Source organism: Miniopterus schreibersii (genome assembly GCF_964146895.1).
Source record: "Miniopterus schreibersii genome assembly, chromosome: 6".
NCBI classification, from domain to species: domain Eukaryota; kingdom Metazoa; phylum Chordata; class Mammalia; order Chiroptera; family Miniopteridae; genus Miniopterus; species Miniopterus schreibersii.
Window position 1 is genome coordinate 69,156,783 of NC_138107.1, and position 19,364 is coordinate 69,176,146.

Genomic DNA, 19,364 nt, shown 5'->3' on the forward strand with positions numbered 1-19,364 from the left:
TCTTTATTAATTTCAGAGAGAGGGAAAGAGAGAAACATCAATGATGAGAGTCATTGATTGGCTGCCTCCTGCACACCCCCTACTGGGGATCGAGCCCAAAACCTGGGCATGTGTCCTGACCCAGAATCAAACTGCAGTCTCTTGGTTCATGGATCAACACTCAACCACTGAGCCACGCTGGCCAGGCTCTAACATGTATAATTTAAAAAATTAAATCTCTGTCAAATAGATATTCCTATTCCATTTTTCAGATGAAGGATCTAAGTGTCAAGAGAGATTAGGTACGTTACCCGAGATTATGCACCTGGTACATTTTGAAGCCACTATTTAAACCCAGGCACTTTGTCTGCAGAGCTTGTGCTTCTCATCATTTCATTAGATTGGCTCCTGTGTTGACCAAAGTACATGTTTTTGCCTGGGTGACCTCATTTTTCTCATCTGGAAAATGAAGATAAGAATATTTGTCAGTCTTAAGAGGTATTGGTGAGATCCTTTAAATGACCAAGCATGGAAGAAGCCCTTCTGCTCCAGCATGGCCTTATCTCTTTGATGTGTGTTAGGCTTATGACCCTTGTCTGGTTATCCAGACATGGTTTTATTTGTGGGTATGTGAGTTCTTTCATTTCAGGCTGGTACCTCTGCTGTCATGCAAAGGAGGCCATTGGAGAGTAAATTAAATAACCATAGACAGACCTTAGGGGGGATGGGCAATATATTTCTCAGGATCACTTTCTTTAGCCTGGATTTAAAGGACTGCGGGTCCTGAGGTTATTCCCAGTATTAGACACTGCAGGTGTCCTCACTTGGGTGCAGGCTGGGAGCTAGGCCAGAAGGGATCGTCCCTGTAGTTGAATCTGACCTGAAGATGAATGCATTCTGTCCTGTAAAGCACTGCCTACTTTTATGTTATTTCCTGAATGTATTCTCCATAGCTCAGCATTTTCCAAAAGGGGGGTTCCGTGGGACTTGGTGTCCTGTGATGGTCGAGTCACAAGGCTAAGTGGCTGTGGAAACTCGGCTTAGGCAGCACTTTACAGATTGCCGCACGGCTGCAAATGTGAGCTGTGCATCCCAGAGATCCTGAGAGTGTTACAGGTCTCATTTACCTTAAAACCTTTTATCATGGCATTGAATGAATGGTCTCCTAAAAGTTCATTGTTGAGGAGCAGACTTTGGGACATGTTGCCCTAGCCTTTTCTCTAGTCTTGATTAAATGCCTACGCCTGGCCTGTAATGTGTTGTTGGACCAGAGTGGTGTTGAAGAGAGCCTGGCTTCAGGGCCAGCCCCCTCCCCACTTGGCAGGTCCTTCTCCATTACTTCACACGTATTGTTCTGGTAGGAAAGCTAGCAGTGTTGTCTGGAGCCATGTAACTATGAGGGATGATTAACAGAATATCTACTTTTATGTCATAATGATAATATCTTGTGATATAGGTTTGAACACAGGGAGCCAACTACAAGAAATGCTGTTGAAACAAAATGAAATGAAAGGGGGGGAAAAGCCACTGTTTAATTTTTTAAGGTCACTGAGCAGTTCTCATGAACTTGAATAATTGTTAAACCAGATAATTATGATAAAAAGTTAACATTTTATTGACTGCTTACTATGTGATAGGCACTGGCTTATCTTATCTCGTCCTCATCATTGCCCAAGAAGACAACTTTTGTTACTGTCCACACTTGACAGATGGGGAAATTGAGACTTCAAGAGATTCATTGGTCTCAAGTCACAGAGTAGGTAACTGTCAAACTTTGCAAAGTGAAATGAAATGAGCAGGAGGAAAGGAAGGAAGTGGTTCAGGAAAGGGTGAGGGATAGAGAGAGGAACTTGTGAGAGTACGGCACATTTTTAGGGTGATCCATGAAGTATTTGATTTGCACCTGTGAAGGCTGACAAGTGTGGTGGGGGGTGGGAGGCAGTTTTATATGTCACATTAATAAGGCTTTTTAGAAAATATTACTGAAGAATAACTTGTAGGACTTTAGAGTATGTCACGATGTGCCAGATATAGCATTTGGTCAGCAACTGATGAGTTCTGCAAGGTAAACCCAAAGCCGACTTCAGTTGATGGTATTAGAGTGGGCATCGGAGCCACAAGGCAGCCTCCCCCACAGTGGAGGTGACTTTTCTCACTGCTGTATTATACCCTTCTGCATAGCTGTCATTGTCTGCTTCATGATAATAGGGTTGGCATTCCCGACTCTTAACAAAATTACATTGCCCTCTTAACCGAAAACTGGTAGGTTTAGTTCACTGACACCAGGCCCTGATATGTCAGCCTGTCATCTGAATGACAGAATTTTAATCTGATCCTCAGATGCTGCATTGAAGGTACTGTCTGTCCCCGTTTTATAACCACTTGTGGCTATATCATCTCTGTACTTTTTTTTTTTTAATGCACCTGTTAACTATGACGCTATAAACTGCAACTCTTAAAGCAATTGTAAAATTAAAACTACTTTACTGATCTTAGTGAATGTTAACCAGTCATATGAAATATAACATTTGAAAGCAATGGTTTGAGCAGGAATGGCCAGCCACAGTTAGTACCCTTTCTTAGTAATCTTTCTTTCTCACCGTCTCTGCAGATCCAGACTTTTGGTTTGTAGGCAAGGCCCCGTCTCTCCCCTTATGTTTGAGCATCCTTTCTGGGTGGCTTACCTTCCAGGGGACTGTCATCTTCTCTTCAGTTCAGCTCCAGGCAGTCTCTTGGTCTTGAATGTGCTGTAAGAGCTCAGCACCGGGGGAGTCTGTGCCCTCACTCTGAGCCTCCGTTTTATCCACTCATGACAGATATGAGTGAAGGAATCGTATAAGGGGAGGATTATGAAGGACACACAAACTCTGTTTATCTCTAGTCAGAATAACAGTATTTTCTCAACAGTTGTGAGGGATATATTGCAAGATAATCAGCAATTCTCAACTTGAAAACAATCATTGTAACACATAATTCCTTCCTTCAGATTACTAAAGTGTAACTGAAAAATGTAAATGATCTCTCTAGACCTTAACTACATATCTCACTTGATGAGCAATTTTTGTACTGTCTGGAGCACTTATTGAAACAAATTCACACATCTTTTCTACTTATTTCCTTTGGAGCACTTGGTAGTTTTGTTCACACAAATGTGTCTGAGTCATCGTTGCATTTGACATTTCAATCTTTAATTTATCTGAAACTTCAGTTTTGTGGCCAGGACCTATCACTTTCATAAACATTTCCATATTCCCCTCATTCTGTCATCAACACTATAATCAACTAGCAGTTAATTTTGTTTGTTTCATTTCTTAACAACAACAAAAAAGCTTTTATCACTCTATTTACAGCAGCCATAGCACTATAAGCACTGTGACTAAGGGCATACCTGGACCTTGGCCCATCCAGGCGACTTGCTGTTGTCTCTCAGCTCTACGGTGTGTGTGATTCAGAATCATGTCTCTGCAAAATGACAAATGACTAGATGTCCCTGGAACGTCAGCTATCACTCGGGAATGGTAGAAACTATAAGTGGTGTGCAAATGCCAAGGAGCTGCTGGGTATATTTTTCTAATACCTGAGCTGAGGAGAAGTGAACCCTGCCCTTCCTTTTCTTACTGATCTGTGGAGCTGATACATTTGCATATACAGTTAAATGCTAATTGTAAATTACCCAAGAGCTTTGGGGAAGTTGATTTTCTTAGTGACTTCTAAGCTATAGCTTCAGTTGTTGGCTTCAATAACAAACATGGGAAGACTTGCTTTTATAACATAAACTATTTTATATAAACATGAAACAGGATTTTAAAACTTTATTACTTAAAAAATGTTTGTGCATTCAACAGGTTCAAAAGCGTGTACAGAGAGAAACGGCCCTCTCCCACCCCCCCACCCCAGCCACGACTGTCTTTCAGCAAACCATTGTCCCTTCTAGGGGTAGACAGTGTTAACCAGTTTCCGACACATCCTTGTAGAGATAGTCCATGCACATACAAGCCATACATATATTTATATATAACCCCTTTGTTTTATATAAATGGTAGCATATAGTTTCTGTATGTTACATAAAATTAGTAGTTTTAAAGATATCTTGGAGCTCTTTCTTTTTTTATTGAATTTATCAGGGTGACATTGGTTTGTAAAACCATACAGGTTTTAAGTGTACAACTCAACAAAACATCATCTGCATACTATATCATGCACCCACCGTCCCAAGCAAAGTCTATTTCTGTCCCCATTTTCCCTTCCTTTGCCCACCTCCACCCACCCCCAGCTCCCTTTACCTGTGGTTATCACCACACTGTTGTCTGTGTCTGTGTGAAAGAGAGAGAGATATATATGTGTGTGTGTATATATACATGTATGTTGGGTTGGGGGGGGTTGCTTAATCCCTTCATCTTCTTTCATCCGGTCCCCCAACTGCCCTCAGTCTGTTCCATGTGTCCATGCCTCTGCATCTTGGACTTCTTTCTATATCAGAATGTAAAGAGCTTCCTCATTGGTGTTTTAACAATGGCCTTATACACCGTTGTGTGGATGTGCCACAGTTGGCCTTTGTTAACGGACATTTGGGTTGTTTCCAGCTTTTTGCTTATATTCAGTGAATAACCTTTTACATTTTCCTCTTGTACGTATGTGTGTACTGAGTTGGTGGATATGCTCTTGAAAATTGATCTCCATAGGGGTTGTTTCAGTTTATAATGCCATCAGTGTATAAGAGGGCCTGCTTCCCCATATTCTCATAACGTAGGATTTTTTAATGTAAGATATTAACTAATTTCATCACTGTTTAATGTTTCTAGATTACTAGTGGTAGATGGTGGGTTGGAACTTCCAGAGATTTATTTATATGAGAAATTGAGGAAGTTCACCTATTACATACATGCATCTAAGAGTCAAGATGCATAGCTTTGGTTTGGAGACAGTGGGTGTGGTACAGGACACAGATGCCAGAAGTAATTCGGAGGACAGTGTTGTCTGTCATTCAGTCTGTCCTCTAGGCCTTTTTGTTGGAGGCTTAGAGCAAGAAGATTGTACTAAAAATTAGTAAAAGGCCAGTGAACTGTTTCACAAAAGGGGGACTTTGAGAGTGTAATACATGTGTACAGGGGCCAGTAGTAAAGGCCTCCGCCTTCAGTAAGGTGTCCACACTGGACATCAGCTTCCTTGATTTTAGCTGTTGTCAGCCATGACGTGTATGTGAGTGGGAATCAAAAGCTGCATGGGTGCCTTTGCTGGACGTGGAGACCATCAGAATTTAGAAGAGATTAGAAGGAAAGTGGTAGGTGTTGTCTGATAACACAGAGGACATCATGGTACGCTTTTAAGGTGCTTTCTTAGGGAATCTCAGCACCGTTAGTAAGAGTTGGGATGGGATTTCTGCAGAATGAGAAATGCTGATTATGACTGGTATTGTGAGTGACCGTTACCTTTTTTTTGTGGCCCGTGGAATACAGATTACATATGTAATTATGGGGTAGTGCCAGGTGATGATAAAACATAAAACAATATTTCTAAATACTAAAAAAAAATTGCTTACCTGTTATAAACCTGATTTGTTAGAGTGAAAGGACTTTGTTTGTATGCACACACTTGTGGAGATGAAAACAAGGGAGAAAGACTTAGGGCCTCATAGAAGCAGCTCCTGTTAAAATAGTATTGGTTGTTGGCTATTCTAGTGATTAAGAGATTGTGGAAAAGCACCTAATCTATCCTAGCTATACATACTAATTGTGATAGTGAAAGTAGCCAGTGGCTTCAAAATTAGATCATGAGAAAGACAACATAATAAATATTTTCATGCTACTGTACTTTATACAAAATGTCCTCGAACCTTAGAATAAAACAGTGGATGGAAACAGTCTTTATAAATTTTAGATACATGGTTATAGGCAGAGTACATTGTGTGACATTACCAATGTTTCATAGAGCAGAAGCGTGTTCTAAGTATTTCCTAAAACATGTAATGCAGGTTTTGTACCGTATTAGCATTTCAGTTTCTGCTACTTTGTATTTCTCTTCCTAGTCACAGGATTTTGTCCGTGTAAATTTTATACACTTAGGTTTTTAAGTTAGAAAAGATTAAAAATCTTTTTGTGTTATATATGTGTCTTAATGATAATTTGTCAATAAGCATATATATAAGCATATATGGTATTTTTTAAAAGGATAGGCATTCTACTGTGAGCCGCAGAAAGGTTCAGCATCTGTTCATAATTCATGAACTTTGGTGCTAGCAAGCAGGTCTCTGGATTTGCCAAGTTCTAAGGAATAACATAGGGAAAAGTAGGTTTTTCCCAGATTCTCAGAGGGGACAAGATTCTACAAAGGTTAGATAATGATTGAGAAAAGTAGACTAGGTTGTAATCAGACTGACCTGGGTTTAAGTCCTGGCCGTGCCACCAACTATGGTTTTGGCTGAGATACTGAACCTTTCTGTGGCTCACTTTCTTTCTTCACTGAAGACTAGACAGATAATAGAACCTGGCTTTTTGTGGGAAATAAATAAATGAAATAATGGGTGTAAAGTGCCTGCTGCTTTGAATCTTTTTCTGGAAGAAGGTGAGGTCTAATTAATAAATTAGAAAGCATATTATGTCTGACATGGACAACCTGGTGAATAGATGCTATTACAATTATAGAGAAAGAACAGTGAAAATTTTTTTAAAGGATCACTCAAGTTTTACTCAGTTTATCCCCCAGGGGGAAATTATTCTGTCACTCTGCTGTCTATCAGGAAGAAGTTGCCATTCGTCCATCACAACAGGGAAGTCGATTTTGTTGCTGATCTTTATCTATTTAGTGAGGTAGGAGTCAGAGAGTTTAAGTGTAGGTCTTAATTCACTTAATATTTTTGCTATTTCTTAGAATAATTCTTTCTTAGGCCTTTATATCCTAGTTCCTGTTTTAGGATTAAGTTGTAATGATAGTGAAGTCTGATGCTTTGGCAAATTTAGACTGTATAAATTTTGAAATGATCAGAAGTAGACATAATAATATATGTATAATATTTGACATTTTCTAATTTAATGGGGGGAACAGAAACTGTTGAAACATCTAATAAATTCCAGCAGAAGATAGCTGTATTTCAAACAAACACAAGTTTTTTGCTGTTGACTCTTTAAAAATGAATGTATATCATATATTCAAGTAGATTGCACTTATAAGTCTTTTTACTATAGAAAATGTCAAGCATACATAAAACTAAGATGTGTAATAAACTACCATACATCCTTCACACATATTGACAATTACCAATATGTTGCCAATCCTATTTCACCACATCATTCCCCATTGATTAATTTACAGCAGATTCCTCACATTACATCCTTTCATCTGTCAATTTCACTTTGTGAATCTGAAACACAACAAAGACCTCCCCTTTAAGAAATACACACTGTCATCATCCCTCTGAAAAAGCAATAGTATTTCTCTAATGTCATTAGATAGCCAGTTGGCATTCATGTTTTCCCTCCTTATAATCTTTTTAAAAAATAGTTTACATCAGTGGACAAGCAACATCTATGACTTGTGATATTGTCATTAATATGTCTCTTAAATTTCTTTTAATCTAAATTTCAGATTTCCTCTTTCAAATTTATTTTTATTTTTATTCCTTGCCAATTTTTGTGTGGAATAAAACAAGTTTTTATCCTGTACTGCAGGATAATTGAAAATCTCAGAGCTATTATTTGTATAAGTTATAGCTATCGGTATTTACTATCTTATAAATTAAAATACATAATTTAAACTACTATTTAAAAATAACAGTAGTAAACCTATTAGTGTATGTAAGCACAGTTTTTATGAAACAAATAAAGTTTTTATGAAACAAATACAGTTTCAAAATTAAAAGCATATGAGATAAGTGGTACTGTTTTATATTTTTGTACATCTGTTCAATATCTGGCTTAATAGATAGGTGGATTCTGAGATCTGCTTCTGCATTCAATCTGTTGCAGTACGTTGTTTTGGTTGAAGCTTATAGGTTTGGAAAAGGAAGGTGTATTTGAAGTCTTTTCATTTAATGGTGGGCATTATTCTTTGACACTACACCAAAACTTGACAAGTGGTAGCTTCTTTCTTTTTTTGTTTTTAATCCTTACTCAAGGATATGTTTCAAGAGAGGAAGGGGGAGAGAGAGATTTCCATGTGAGAGAGAACCATCGACCCGTTGCTTTTCCCGTATGTGTCCCGACCAGGGATCGAACCCACAACTTGAGTATGTGCCCTAACGGGGAATCAAACCCATACCCTTCTGGAGTCTGGGAATGACAGTCCAACCAACCAACCAACGACCTTGTCAGGGCAGCAAGTGGTAGTTTCTTAAATGTTAGTTGTAATGTGCAATTTGAAAATCTACCGATCAGGAAAATCTACCGATCAGCTTTAATACTCTGTTACTATTGGCCTGTCTTGCACTTTGAATGGATTCTTTACCCATGCATTATTTTGTAACATCAAGCATTGGTCATTTGGAAAATACTGCTTCGCCAAGTTGTGCAGATCTTCCAAATGTTGACATTTTATTGTGAAATATTTAAAAATCATATTCATGAATATTACCACCCACCTCCTTAGAAAAGTCTTTAGCTCTTGAGAAGTTGTCAAGCTCCTGGTGGTGGATACAGGTTTTTCAGAAATTCTGATTTTCTCTTGAACACTCAAATTGTATCATTGGCAACAAATGCTGTCAGTACTTTTCTTTGATGTGACAGGCTCACTTCATTTATTTTTGACAAAATATTTGCCATATATTCAAACCTGAATAAACATAGTTTGTTAAATAAAAAATGGCTTTCCATGAGAAATAAAACAAAACGAAACAGCTTATTCAACTTGTATCTCAAACAGTTCACAAGTGTGTTTCCTTGAGACAACCACCGTACTTTGGCCCAACCACTTTATGGTACTTGCTTTATCATCACAGAGAATATTAAAAAGATGTATATTCAGGTATCAAGATGATAACATTTATTACTATTTAGGTATCAAGACCATAAAGACCATCAAGGATGGTCTTTAGTGAAAGTGGCATTTGTTTACTATGAGTGCAGGATGGTAAAGGAAACAGTGACAACAGCTTTACCCACTAATGCTTTCGTACCGTGAGGGCAAATGTTAACATAGTGAAGAAGGCAGATAACGTATTAGTATTTTTATGAAAATAGTTTTTCTTCCTGGACCTTTGGAAAGGATCTCAGGGTCTGTGGACCATACTTCGAGAAATGTTACTGAAGAGTTTCTGAAAGTCCAAGTTTTGCTCCTTATATTTTTGTGGTGTGATTTAACATGTTCCTTTGTTCCTGGTATTTTCTGTAAATAGAATTGATCAGATTAGGTTCAATTTTGTTATTTCTTGGCAATAGTCCTTCATAAATGGTGTTGGGTTTATATTCTTAGCAGCCATTGATGGTGGTTTCTTAGAGATGTTAATTTATTCAGGGTTGCACATGGTTATGTTTCAGTTCTAATATTCCTTTATTTATTAGCAGGAATTCTTTCTAAAGGGAAATTTCCTCTCACCAACGATTTGTTACCCTAAGATAGAGTTTGCTTGAGGCTCATGATATAGATGGGGTAAATCCTTGTTTATTTTTCCAAATAATGAGTTGGTTTTACCATATATCCTCCAAAGGTGACCAATGAAATGTTCTAGGTTTATTTTTTTGTTTTGTTCTGATTATCATTATGAACACGTGGATTTAAACTTACTTGACGTGTTTCAATTTACTGCAACTAGAAACCTCACTTTGGCCTGCAGGAGCCTCTTCAATTGGCTCCTGATTTCTTTTGATCTGACCTCTGTTGTCCTTGATAGTCTTGTTGCCTTTTTGTTGGAGATGTTCCAGGCTCATCTTGCACATTTCCTGCCACTGAACAGGAATCATCTCCTTTTTCAAGAAGACCTCACAGAAGGGGTACTTTGAGACCACAGCCTGAGTACTAAGCTGCTCATTATTGTTGATGGCTGGTTGTTTCTAGACTTTTTCAATGGACAAAGCTAGAAAATATACATATTTTTTAAAGATAAAATGCATCACGAATTCATACTGGCACTTTCATTCAAATTTAGGACTCAGTGATCTTTCATTGCTTGTCAGTGATTCCTACATAACTTATTTGTTTTACCCCATACCACACAGAAAACAGCCTCAGAATAACATAACACTACCAATAACTGTGGTTATGAAAAAGTTAGTTTTGCAGCTTTTTAAAAAATGGAAATTAAGCATTATAATTTAGCTAACCGATTTGGCTATCTTAACACAGTCTTATTATTAGTGTTTACTATACACTTTGAGCCTCTTTAGTCTATTCCCACAACATCGAATTGGCAGATATTTCACCTGAATTAAGTAAATCAGTTTACTGAAAGAATCAATCACACTGTGCATTCATTATATTCGTTCCTTGTTCTTTTTTATTATCTAAATGGTTCCTTTTTGTTCATTAACATTTTCTGTTCTATTCTTTATTCATACCTACTCTCTTTTCAGTGTTTTAAAACAGAAAAAAACTATTTAGAGGGCAAGAAATTATGTTCAAAGGGCATAATGAGTCTTTGTTTTAAGTGACTATGCTATGAAACGATTTCTTTTTAAGAGTAGAAACATTTACTGTGCCACTTTATAACTTAGAAATTTTACTGATATTTTCCCGCTGTACTGTACTATGGATTGCATTAGAAAACTGTTGATATTTTTGAAGCTGTTATTTCCAAATCTGTGGATATATGGGATATTGTGATCAAGAAAATTATATAATTAAGGGAAGCTAAAGTAATGACTATTGAAATAAAAACTGATTTATATGTGGAATATGTAGTGATATGCCTTTTCCCCCCCTTCCAGGTTAAAAAATAAATCATGACTGAATCTGCCTCTAGCACAAGTGGTCAAGAGTTCGACGTATTCAGTGTTATGGACTGGAAAGATGGAGTAGGTACATTGCCAGGAAGTGACTTAAAGGTAAGTTCTCTTTATCACATACAGTTATATGTGTGTGTGCCTGTGTATGTATTTATTAAAATAAATCTGAATGCATAGGTAAAAGAAGAATTAAAAACATTAAGAATAATGCTGGAGGTTTTATATGATACTTAGACCACTATAATAAGCTCTCAAGACAGTTTAAAATGCTCATGGTTTGGCAGAAGCCTTTTTCACTTGGGGCAGGAAACTAAGGAGTATTTCAGTGGCATGTGGCCATTTTGCAAGAAGTGAATTATAGCTTTGAGGAGGATCATCTCAGGTTTGACTGTATCATGATGGCCAATAAATGTGGCAGTGGTAGACTTTAGAAGACCTAGCTTCGTACATTTTGTAGTGATGGGCTTTGTAACTTTAGGTAAGTAACCACACTCTCTGTGCCCTAAAATATTGAATAAACAGGATTATTTACCTCCCTTAAATTATTTATACTGTAAATGTGGATTTTTATATAATCACTTATTTAAAAGCTGGTTCTTCCTGTCACCCAGACTGCTTTTGTATAGATGAGAACTCTTCAGAGAATGATCCTTTCGTATGCTCCTTTTCTAGGTGCTTACCCTGCCCCTTTGCCCCAGAACCCCAAATGTACTGAAGGACCACATCTGCTGCCCCATGAAATGTGGTTATGCAAGCGCCCATCTGAGAAGTCAGCCGCCCTCACCTCTCATTTCAAATTTGCTTTTGCTCTGATCCTATCTCTGGGACCTTGAACCTGTCTGTGGCCCTTTAGACTTTGTGTTTGTACTTGATCACTCTGGTGTTTGGACTTCTGCTCTCCCTAACAGGCTGTCAGTTGGCTTACCTCTCTAATGCTTTGTGTTTTGTACTGTCTTGAATAAAAATTCCCGCCCCCCAATATCAGTTTTTTATAATCCAATCCCTTTTTTGTGTCTTTGACCAGTATCTCAGCCAAGCCTGTCCTAGTTTATCCTCAGTGGTGAGATTTGGACAATCTGTTATTGGAAAAATACTTAGATTTTAGTTGGGTTAGGTTTAATTTAGTGCAAAGTGCCAACATTCCTATGAGAGTTTAGCTTAACAAAAATGTTGCGGTGAGTTTTAGTGAAATCGGGAGAGGAGATTCGGTCTTAGTTTTTATAGTCTGTGTGACCTTGAACAAGTCAACTGGTTTCTTTGGGCCAGTTTCCTCTTTGGTAAAATAACGGATTAAGTAAATACTAAGGATTTTATCTGCTCTGACATTCTTCAAATGTTCATCTGGATTAGATATGTTGGAAGGAGAATACTGGAATTTTTGAGAAAGAAGGAATTGTTTCTCAGATTCTGATAGTGTCAGCCACATATTAGCTACATGAGCCTTGTCAAGTTATTTAAATCCCTTAAGTTTCAGAATCTTTATCTGTAAAATGTAAATATGGGACCTACATCGTAAGGTGGTGATGAGGATTAAAAAAAATAAATATGTAAAACTCTTAAGTTGTATCTCTTCTGGCTTTGTGATATGTAACTGCCCCGCTCCCTCTTTCATTGCTGCATTCTCTTGTACATTTTTACCTCTTCTGAGTGGCTTTTTTGGGTGTCAGATAGATGATGAAATTTGTAAATTTTGTTTACTTAGATTTTGACAACAAAGTATGGTTTCCATCCCTAAGAAACTTAGATTGCCTAAAGGTTTTCTAAGCAATGGATTTTAGGGAATAACCTATTAGTTTGCTAAGGTAATCAGGTAACTAAGCCATTTTAGTGGGTATTATAACCTGGGTTATTTGATTTGACTTTTAGGCTCATCTAATTGGGCAGTTGTTATGTATTCAGTTCACTTTATGCACTGAGGATAGTTTGATACCCACTCAAAAAAATAATTTGAAAACTTATTTTCTACTTTTCTACCCTTTCTATCTAAGGAGATTCAGAGGCTAGCCAGTTGATTATATTGCTTAGGATTTCTAATTCACTAGATCTTCTATTAAAATTCGAGTTGCTGCCCGGCCAGGCGTGGCTCAGCAGTTGAGCGTCAACCTAGGATCCAGGCGATCGGGGTTCGATTCCCGGTCAGGGCACATGTCCGGTTGTGGGCTTGATCAATGACTCTCATCATTGATGTTTCTATCTCTCTCTCTCCCACTCCTTTCCTCTCTCTGTAATCAATAAAGATATATTTAAAAAAAAAAAAATTCAAGTTGCTTAAGAAATCTGATTGAGAAAATTTTTCACAAATGTAAGACATTAGAAAGAACTTTGAATAAATCACAGAATTTACTCTCTCCCATCATGCTTTGAATATTTTATACGACCAAAGCTTCTGTTGTTTAATGGGCATAGGTGTGTGAATTTCATAATAAACAGTATGCTACCCTAAGACAACCAGCTGAAGTTAATTCAGCTAATGCAATCAGCTAACACAGAAATCAATTTCTTTTCATGGGAACAGGTTTTTATGTGCTGCAGTTTATTGCCATTTTGAAAGAACTTTTCTCTGTAAAAGCCTTCTGATAGGTGGCGATCAGGTTGTGTCACCCTTCTGCTTAAAACCCTTTAGCAGTTGTCTGAGTCTTTCATGGTAAAATTCAAGTCCCTCAAGTGTGCTACAAAAGTTTTTTGGTGGTCTGGCCTCTACTTTCCTCTCTGCCTGTATCTCATTTCAGTCCTCAGTTTCACCCTGTTTCCTTTCTACCCCAAACCACCAGTTGAAGACTTCACATTTTATTTTTTTCTATTCCTTGTTGCTGGACTCCCCTTCCCCTCCCCACACTGGACTAACCAACCCTTACATAAAAACAGTGCACAAGCTCCTTGTTTGGGTGCAGTAGTGAAAAGAACAGAGAACTTACTCTGATGAACAGTTTACCTGCATCTTTGCATTTAATCCTTTTATTTAATGTGGTTTCTATCACTGTTGTCAGTTTACAAATGGAGAAACAGAGACTCCAAGTAGTTAAGTCATTTGCTGAAGGTCAAACAATTAGTTATTCGCAGAACTGTGTCTTAAAACCAGGCTTTTTGATAATTAAATTGACTATCTTACCACTGCTGTACTACAGTCTAAAGAGAGAAAACATTTTCCTGTCAAAAGAGATTTAAGGACAATGTTTCAGCATTTTAAGGAAGTATTATTTTGGCTGGATGGATCAGGAAGGCTTTGGAAAGCACGTATTATGTGAGCTTCAGGTGCCTGAAAATAGGTAAGGGTCTAGCGTCTATGTGAAGACTTCGGGAGGCAGAGACGAGAGGAGGTGAAGGGAAAGGAAGGCATCCCAAAGGGGGACTAGCATAAGAAAGTACAGTGTCACCCGGCCAGGTGTGGCTCTGGTTAAGCGTCGACCTGGGATCCAGGCAATCAGGGTTCGATTCCCGGTCAGGGCACATGCCCGGGTTGCAGGCTGCAGCCGATCAATGACTCTCTCATCATTGATGTTTCTATCTCTCTCTCTCCCTCTCCTTTCCTCTCTCTGAAATCAATAAAAATATATTTTAAAAAAAAAAAAAATTTGAAAAAAGAAAGTACAGTGTCAAGGGGGAGCAGCAGCAAGTGTCCACTGGCCCTCTTTAAAATGTAGTCCTTAGCAAGATACTTTTGCTTAAACAAGCTTTGGAAACCTTACCATTGCTTAATGTGTTCTTTTAAAATGTAAATTAGTATTTGTAGGTTAATATCTCAGGGCCAGCCCTAAGAACCAGCAGACAGTAAGTGGTAGTGGAAAGGTGTATGGTGGACTCCCTTTACCTAAAGCAGTTTCTCTACTTGAACTTTTAAATGTCTGAAATTTATCTGCAGAGAATTACTCCTCTGGGTCATAAGGATTCAGTCTTTCAGAGTCCCTGAGTAAAATGCAGATATGCTTCTAAGAGCGATAGCATCTTATCTAGGAAGAATAGTTCCCACTTACCTGCGAGCAAGATCTTGCAGCAGCAATGCAGAAACCCAACTGGAAAATTCACCGCACTGCTAGTGCACAGTTTGCCTTGTCTTGATTAGTGTTCAGACCAGTTTAGTTAGGAAATGTCTTTGCCCTTAAAACAGATTGGTAAGTAGAACTAAAATTTCAGCATTAAAGGAATAAAACAAAAAATAGTAACCTCAGCAGTGTCTTTTAATGATCTGTTATTAAAGACAGGCAAAAATAGGCAAAAGATCCTTTGCCTTTGCAAGCAAAAATAAGAGAACTGAATCAATTAAAGGTAATTGAAGCCCAGACAAACAAACAGAACCTTTGCTGCTCTTTATATATTTTAGACGTAATTGTTTTCTAATTGGCCTGGATATATCCACTTCCAGAAAATGTTACAGCGTCAGCTGGTGTGTTTGATTTGCTTTAAAGTTTCTAATTTTTATATTTTTGGTTAGAATGGAGTGACTTGATAGATTTTCATATTGCTTTTTAGATTTCTAGGTTAAAAGAACTAGTAGCTTCCAAAAAAGAAATAAAATCTGTTATTTCAAGTTTCCATGGTTCCAGAACCATTCACAACCAACTTTGGAACCTGAGTGTTTTTTTAAAAAATATATCTTTATTGATTTCAGAGAGAGGAAGGGAGAGAGAGAGAGACAGAAACATCAATGATGAGAGAACCATTGATCGGCTACAGCCCACAACCCGGGCATGTGCCCTGACCGGGAATCGAACCCTGATCGTCTGTATCCTAGGTCGATGCTCAACCGCTGAGCCACGCCCGGCTGGGCGAACCTGAGTGTTCTCTTCGGGAATGTGTCAGTCTTTCTGGAATTCCACCTCTGGGGACTCTAGCAGTGTTAACAGCACCTAACAACCTGTGTCGTCTAACATTTTGTATGATAGTAATATTGTGGAAGACATGGTAAATCCAAATTGAGAAGCCAGAAGAAGAAAAAAGATCCCTGTGTCTTTTTGTATATGATAGGATGTTTTAAAAACACTTTGAAGTTAATTTTTGAGATAAAGTAACTTTGGTTAGAGTAGATTTTACTCTTTAGGGTTATATGATGCCTCTGAGAATATGATGAACTTTATGAACCCTATCCCCAGAAAATGATATACATGTACCCATATTATAATTACACATACATTTCATTGACCCCTAAAGTCTGGACCCCTGGCTCAAAGGAGCCAACTGTTTCCCTAAGTGCCATTGCATCTTTGTGTTTAAACTATAGGTCAGCTACAGGCATGAAATATTAGGAGAAGGAAAAGATAATTGGGAATAAATGTTGTATTATGGGAATATTACCTTTTAATTTTGAAAGTATTTGAGCCTAAAGCTTCCAGGGGTCATAGGTTCAAATGTCTATTTGAATATTCCACTTAGTGGTGCTCTTTCTCAGTGTTTGATTTTCAGGGTAGTTTGTAGTTTAGGAGCAACTTGGAACTTAGGCCCCAGGAGACTTCCTTTGTAATGCAAATATTTGGTGCTCTTTCTCACATTTTGTAATTGTCAAATTAAGTATAAATTAGCATCAACATGTAATAAAAGTAAAATTATTTTCCTGGATTGCATTACAGGGCTCATGCCTGTTGTTTTTTTAATTTTTTCATTAGAATTGATACTCTGTCATATTCTTTACTATCATTAATTAATAATTGTGGCTTGTTTTTTCTACTCTTGCCCAGTAGATGGTACTGTCAGCTTTATTTTGAAATACTCTGTTTTCAGAGTTGATCATTTTAAAATTAATTTTTTTCCAAACAGTAAAGGTATTTTTAGGTCTTTTCCTCCTGGTTAACTTTTTGGCATCTCTAGACTGACATTTTTAGGTGAACACACTAGGTAGAGTTTACACTTTCCCTAGAAATTTGTGTCTGGAGTATGTAGTAAATAGAAAACATTTTCACTTTCCTTAGCTATTTCAACTTGCTCAGTCTAGAAAGCATTTAATGATTGTGGACTATGTGTAGAAAATCATTTAAGGTGCTGTTTTCACCTGGTGGAAAGAATAATGGCTTAAGATTTTTCTGGCTTGAGTCTGTATCTAGTTTAGTAAAAGAAATACTCTATTGGCATGTTGACTGAATCAATTGTTTAGATTCAGAAATGGAAAGCCTTATTTAAATACTATGTATTTGCATGCTCATAGATATTTCTGTGAAGATCTAAAAACTTTAAGCAAAAAGTTTTATTATCCCTTTGAATTTTGAGCTTTCCTCCTATTCATCACCTGTTAAAATGAGTGGATCCCTAATGTCATTCTGTTTTATGGGAAGGAAAACAGAAGGAATACAGAAAACTTTGAACTTCATGAATACGAGAGTAAACTGAGCTGTTTCAAAGGGATGGAGCCCCTGCACATAGGGAGTGGTTAAGCCTTCAAAACACACACACTCACTCACTCTCTCTCTCTCTCTCTCTCTCTCTCTCTCTCTCTCTCTCTCTCTCACACACACACACTGACCAGGCTATTGCAGAAACATACTGTTTGAAGCTTGCCATGCAATGAGAGTAAATTTTCAATATTTGGAGTCAAAATGTCCATGAAATCAAAATACCCTCACTTTTCAGTGATAAAATTGGCCCGGAATTAGTAGACTTGCTCAGATCTCAGAGGTATCACCAGCCGTTTTGGAGGATTAGAGATGAATGTAATGGAGAATTCTAGAGAGGCCTGAGAGACAGAGGAAGTGGAGAGCCCGGGAGTCATGTGACTCGCGCTTCCACCTTCCTGGTCGCATCTTGGAACATAACGCCGTGGACGCGCCAGTAATCATCTCTGGAATAGAGATACTCCTTTTCTCCGAACTAGGTGAGACCAGTTGATTCCGGAAAACAGTAAATTTGATTATCAAATAAGCTGTAAAAGAAGAAAAGTCTTAGCAAAAAAAATGGTGTTTGAAATTACGGGTCCTATGAGTGAGCTGGCTACTCTCCCGGACAGCCGCGGGGTTGGTTGTTTATATCCGTAAGGAAGTGCCTTGCTGCTTTGTTCCGTTCCCCCTCCCCAATTCCAAAATTAGTAAAATGCAAAGGGTTTAATATCGGTAGGAGGCGTATCTAGATACAATTGTTTCAGTTAACTTTTAGAACGTATTTTTTTTCTTAAAGACTATGTGCGCCAGCCATTAAATGATTACTGTTCTGAACACTTGTAAATTTTGCCTCTTTCTACTGTGTTGTTCTAGTTTCGAGTAAATGAATTTGGAGCCCTGGAAGTTATAACGGATGAGAGTGAGATGGAAAATGTTAAAAAAGCAACGGCCACCACAACTTGGATGGTACCAACTGCTCAAGAAGGTAAGAATGGGTGATTTGTACTGTGATTTCTTTCTTTCAAAAGTTTTAAAATAAGAGTATCTAAGTTTTTATAATAGGCCAAAACCTTGAAAATCCTGGGTGATCTTCATGTCACATGTTCTTAGGTAAATTTCGGTAACAAAACTGATACGGGACTAGCTTTTACATTTTAAAATAACCATGAACTGTCTTCTCTCCTAATGCCAGATCTGTAATAGCACCAGGTTAATTGGAAATTATCAAGTAAATCCATGTAATAGCATACCCAGGTGATTTAGCCAAAAGCCTGCCACTTTTTTCTCATCTGCTCCGATGGTTGTAACTAACACCTATATGCTGATGACTCCTAAATCTATATCTCCAGCCCCGACCTCTCCCCCGAGCTCCAGGCCCGTATTTCCACCTGCCTACTGGACATCTCCACCTGGATGTCCCACAGGTACCTCAAACTCCACATGTCTGAAATGCGATTCATTTTCTATTTCTTTCTCCCCTCCCCCCAGACCTGCTCTTTCTTCTGTAACCCGTAGTTCAGTTGATGGTAGCACCATCTATCCAGTGGACAAGCAAGAAATCTAGGAGTCATCCTGAGTGTGCTCTCCCCAGCCCCATAGCCTGTTACTTAATCCTCTTGGTTTTTATTTCCTAAATATATCTCAGATCTGGCCTTTTCTATCTATAGTCACTGTGACTGCCTTAATTTAGGCCCTTATGAACTCTCACCTGAACTTTGGTAGACGTCTCCTAAAGAACCATTCTGCTTCTAATTTCCCCCAGTTTATCTTGTACACTGAATTTAGAGGAACTTAGTAGGCTGCTTATCTGACGCTTCACCAGTTTCTTTTTATCTCTAGCAAAACACACAAAGATCTGGGTGGCCTGCACCCACCTGCCTGCTTTGCCTCTCCTCTCTGTTCCGTCCTTTGTACTCCGTGTTCCGGCAGTGCCAGCGGCACTGACTTGCACGCAGTTCTCCCAACACATCCTGTGCCTTCATGCTTCCTTGCCTTTGCTCCTGCTGTTTCTTCTGGCTGGGATGCTGTTTCTCTCTCTTTGTCCAGTTGGTAAATTCCTCTTTGGCTTTCAAAACCCCGTTGAGGTTTTATATTGGAAAATCCTTCCCTGACCTCACCCCAGGCCGATGGAATCACGTCTTCCTCTGTACTACTTCTGGAACTTGTTCATGCTTCAGTTACCGCATGTGTCACTTCTTATTACAAATACTGGCTT

The 19,364-nt window shown here is 38.2% G+C and overlaps 1 protein-coding gene across 8 annotated transcripts in view; it reads left to right on the plus strand.

The window, feature by feature from the left end:
- L3MBTL3 (L3MBTL histone methyl-lysine binding protein 3) overlaps nucleotides 1–19,364 on the plus strand; it is an 85,457-nt gene that overhangs the window by 13,043 nt on the left and 53,050 nt on the right. For 5 of the 8 annotated variants that reach the window (XM_081141343.1, XM_081141347.1, XM_081141345.1 and 2 more), the window contains exons 3-5: nucleotides 10,833–10,949; nucleotides 18,023–18,134; nucleotides 18,499–18,573. In XM_081141343.1, the coding sequence (XP_080997469.1) occupies nucleotides 10,848–10,949; nucleotides 18,023–18,134; nucleotides 18,499–18,573 (289 nt within the window). In that variant the 5' untranslated portion in view covers nucleotides 10,833–10,847. Of the gene's footprint in view, nucleotides 1–10,832; nucleotides 10,950–18,022; nucleotides 18,145–18,498; nucleotides 18,574–19,364 lie in introns of those variants that run through there. The other 3 variants (XM_081141348.1, XM_081141349.1, XM_081141350.1) reach the window with 2 other exon arrangements.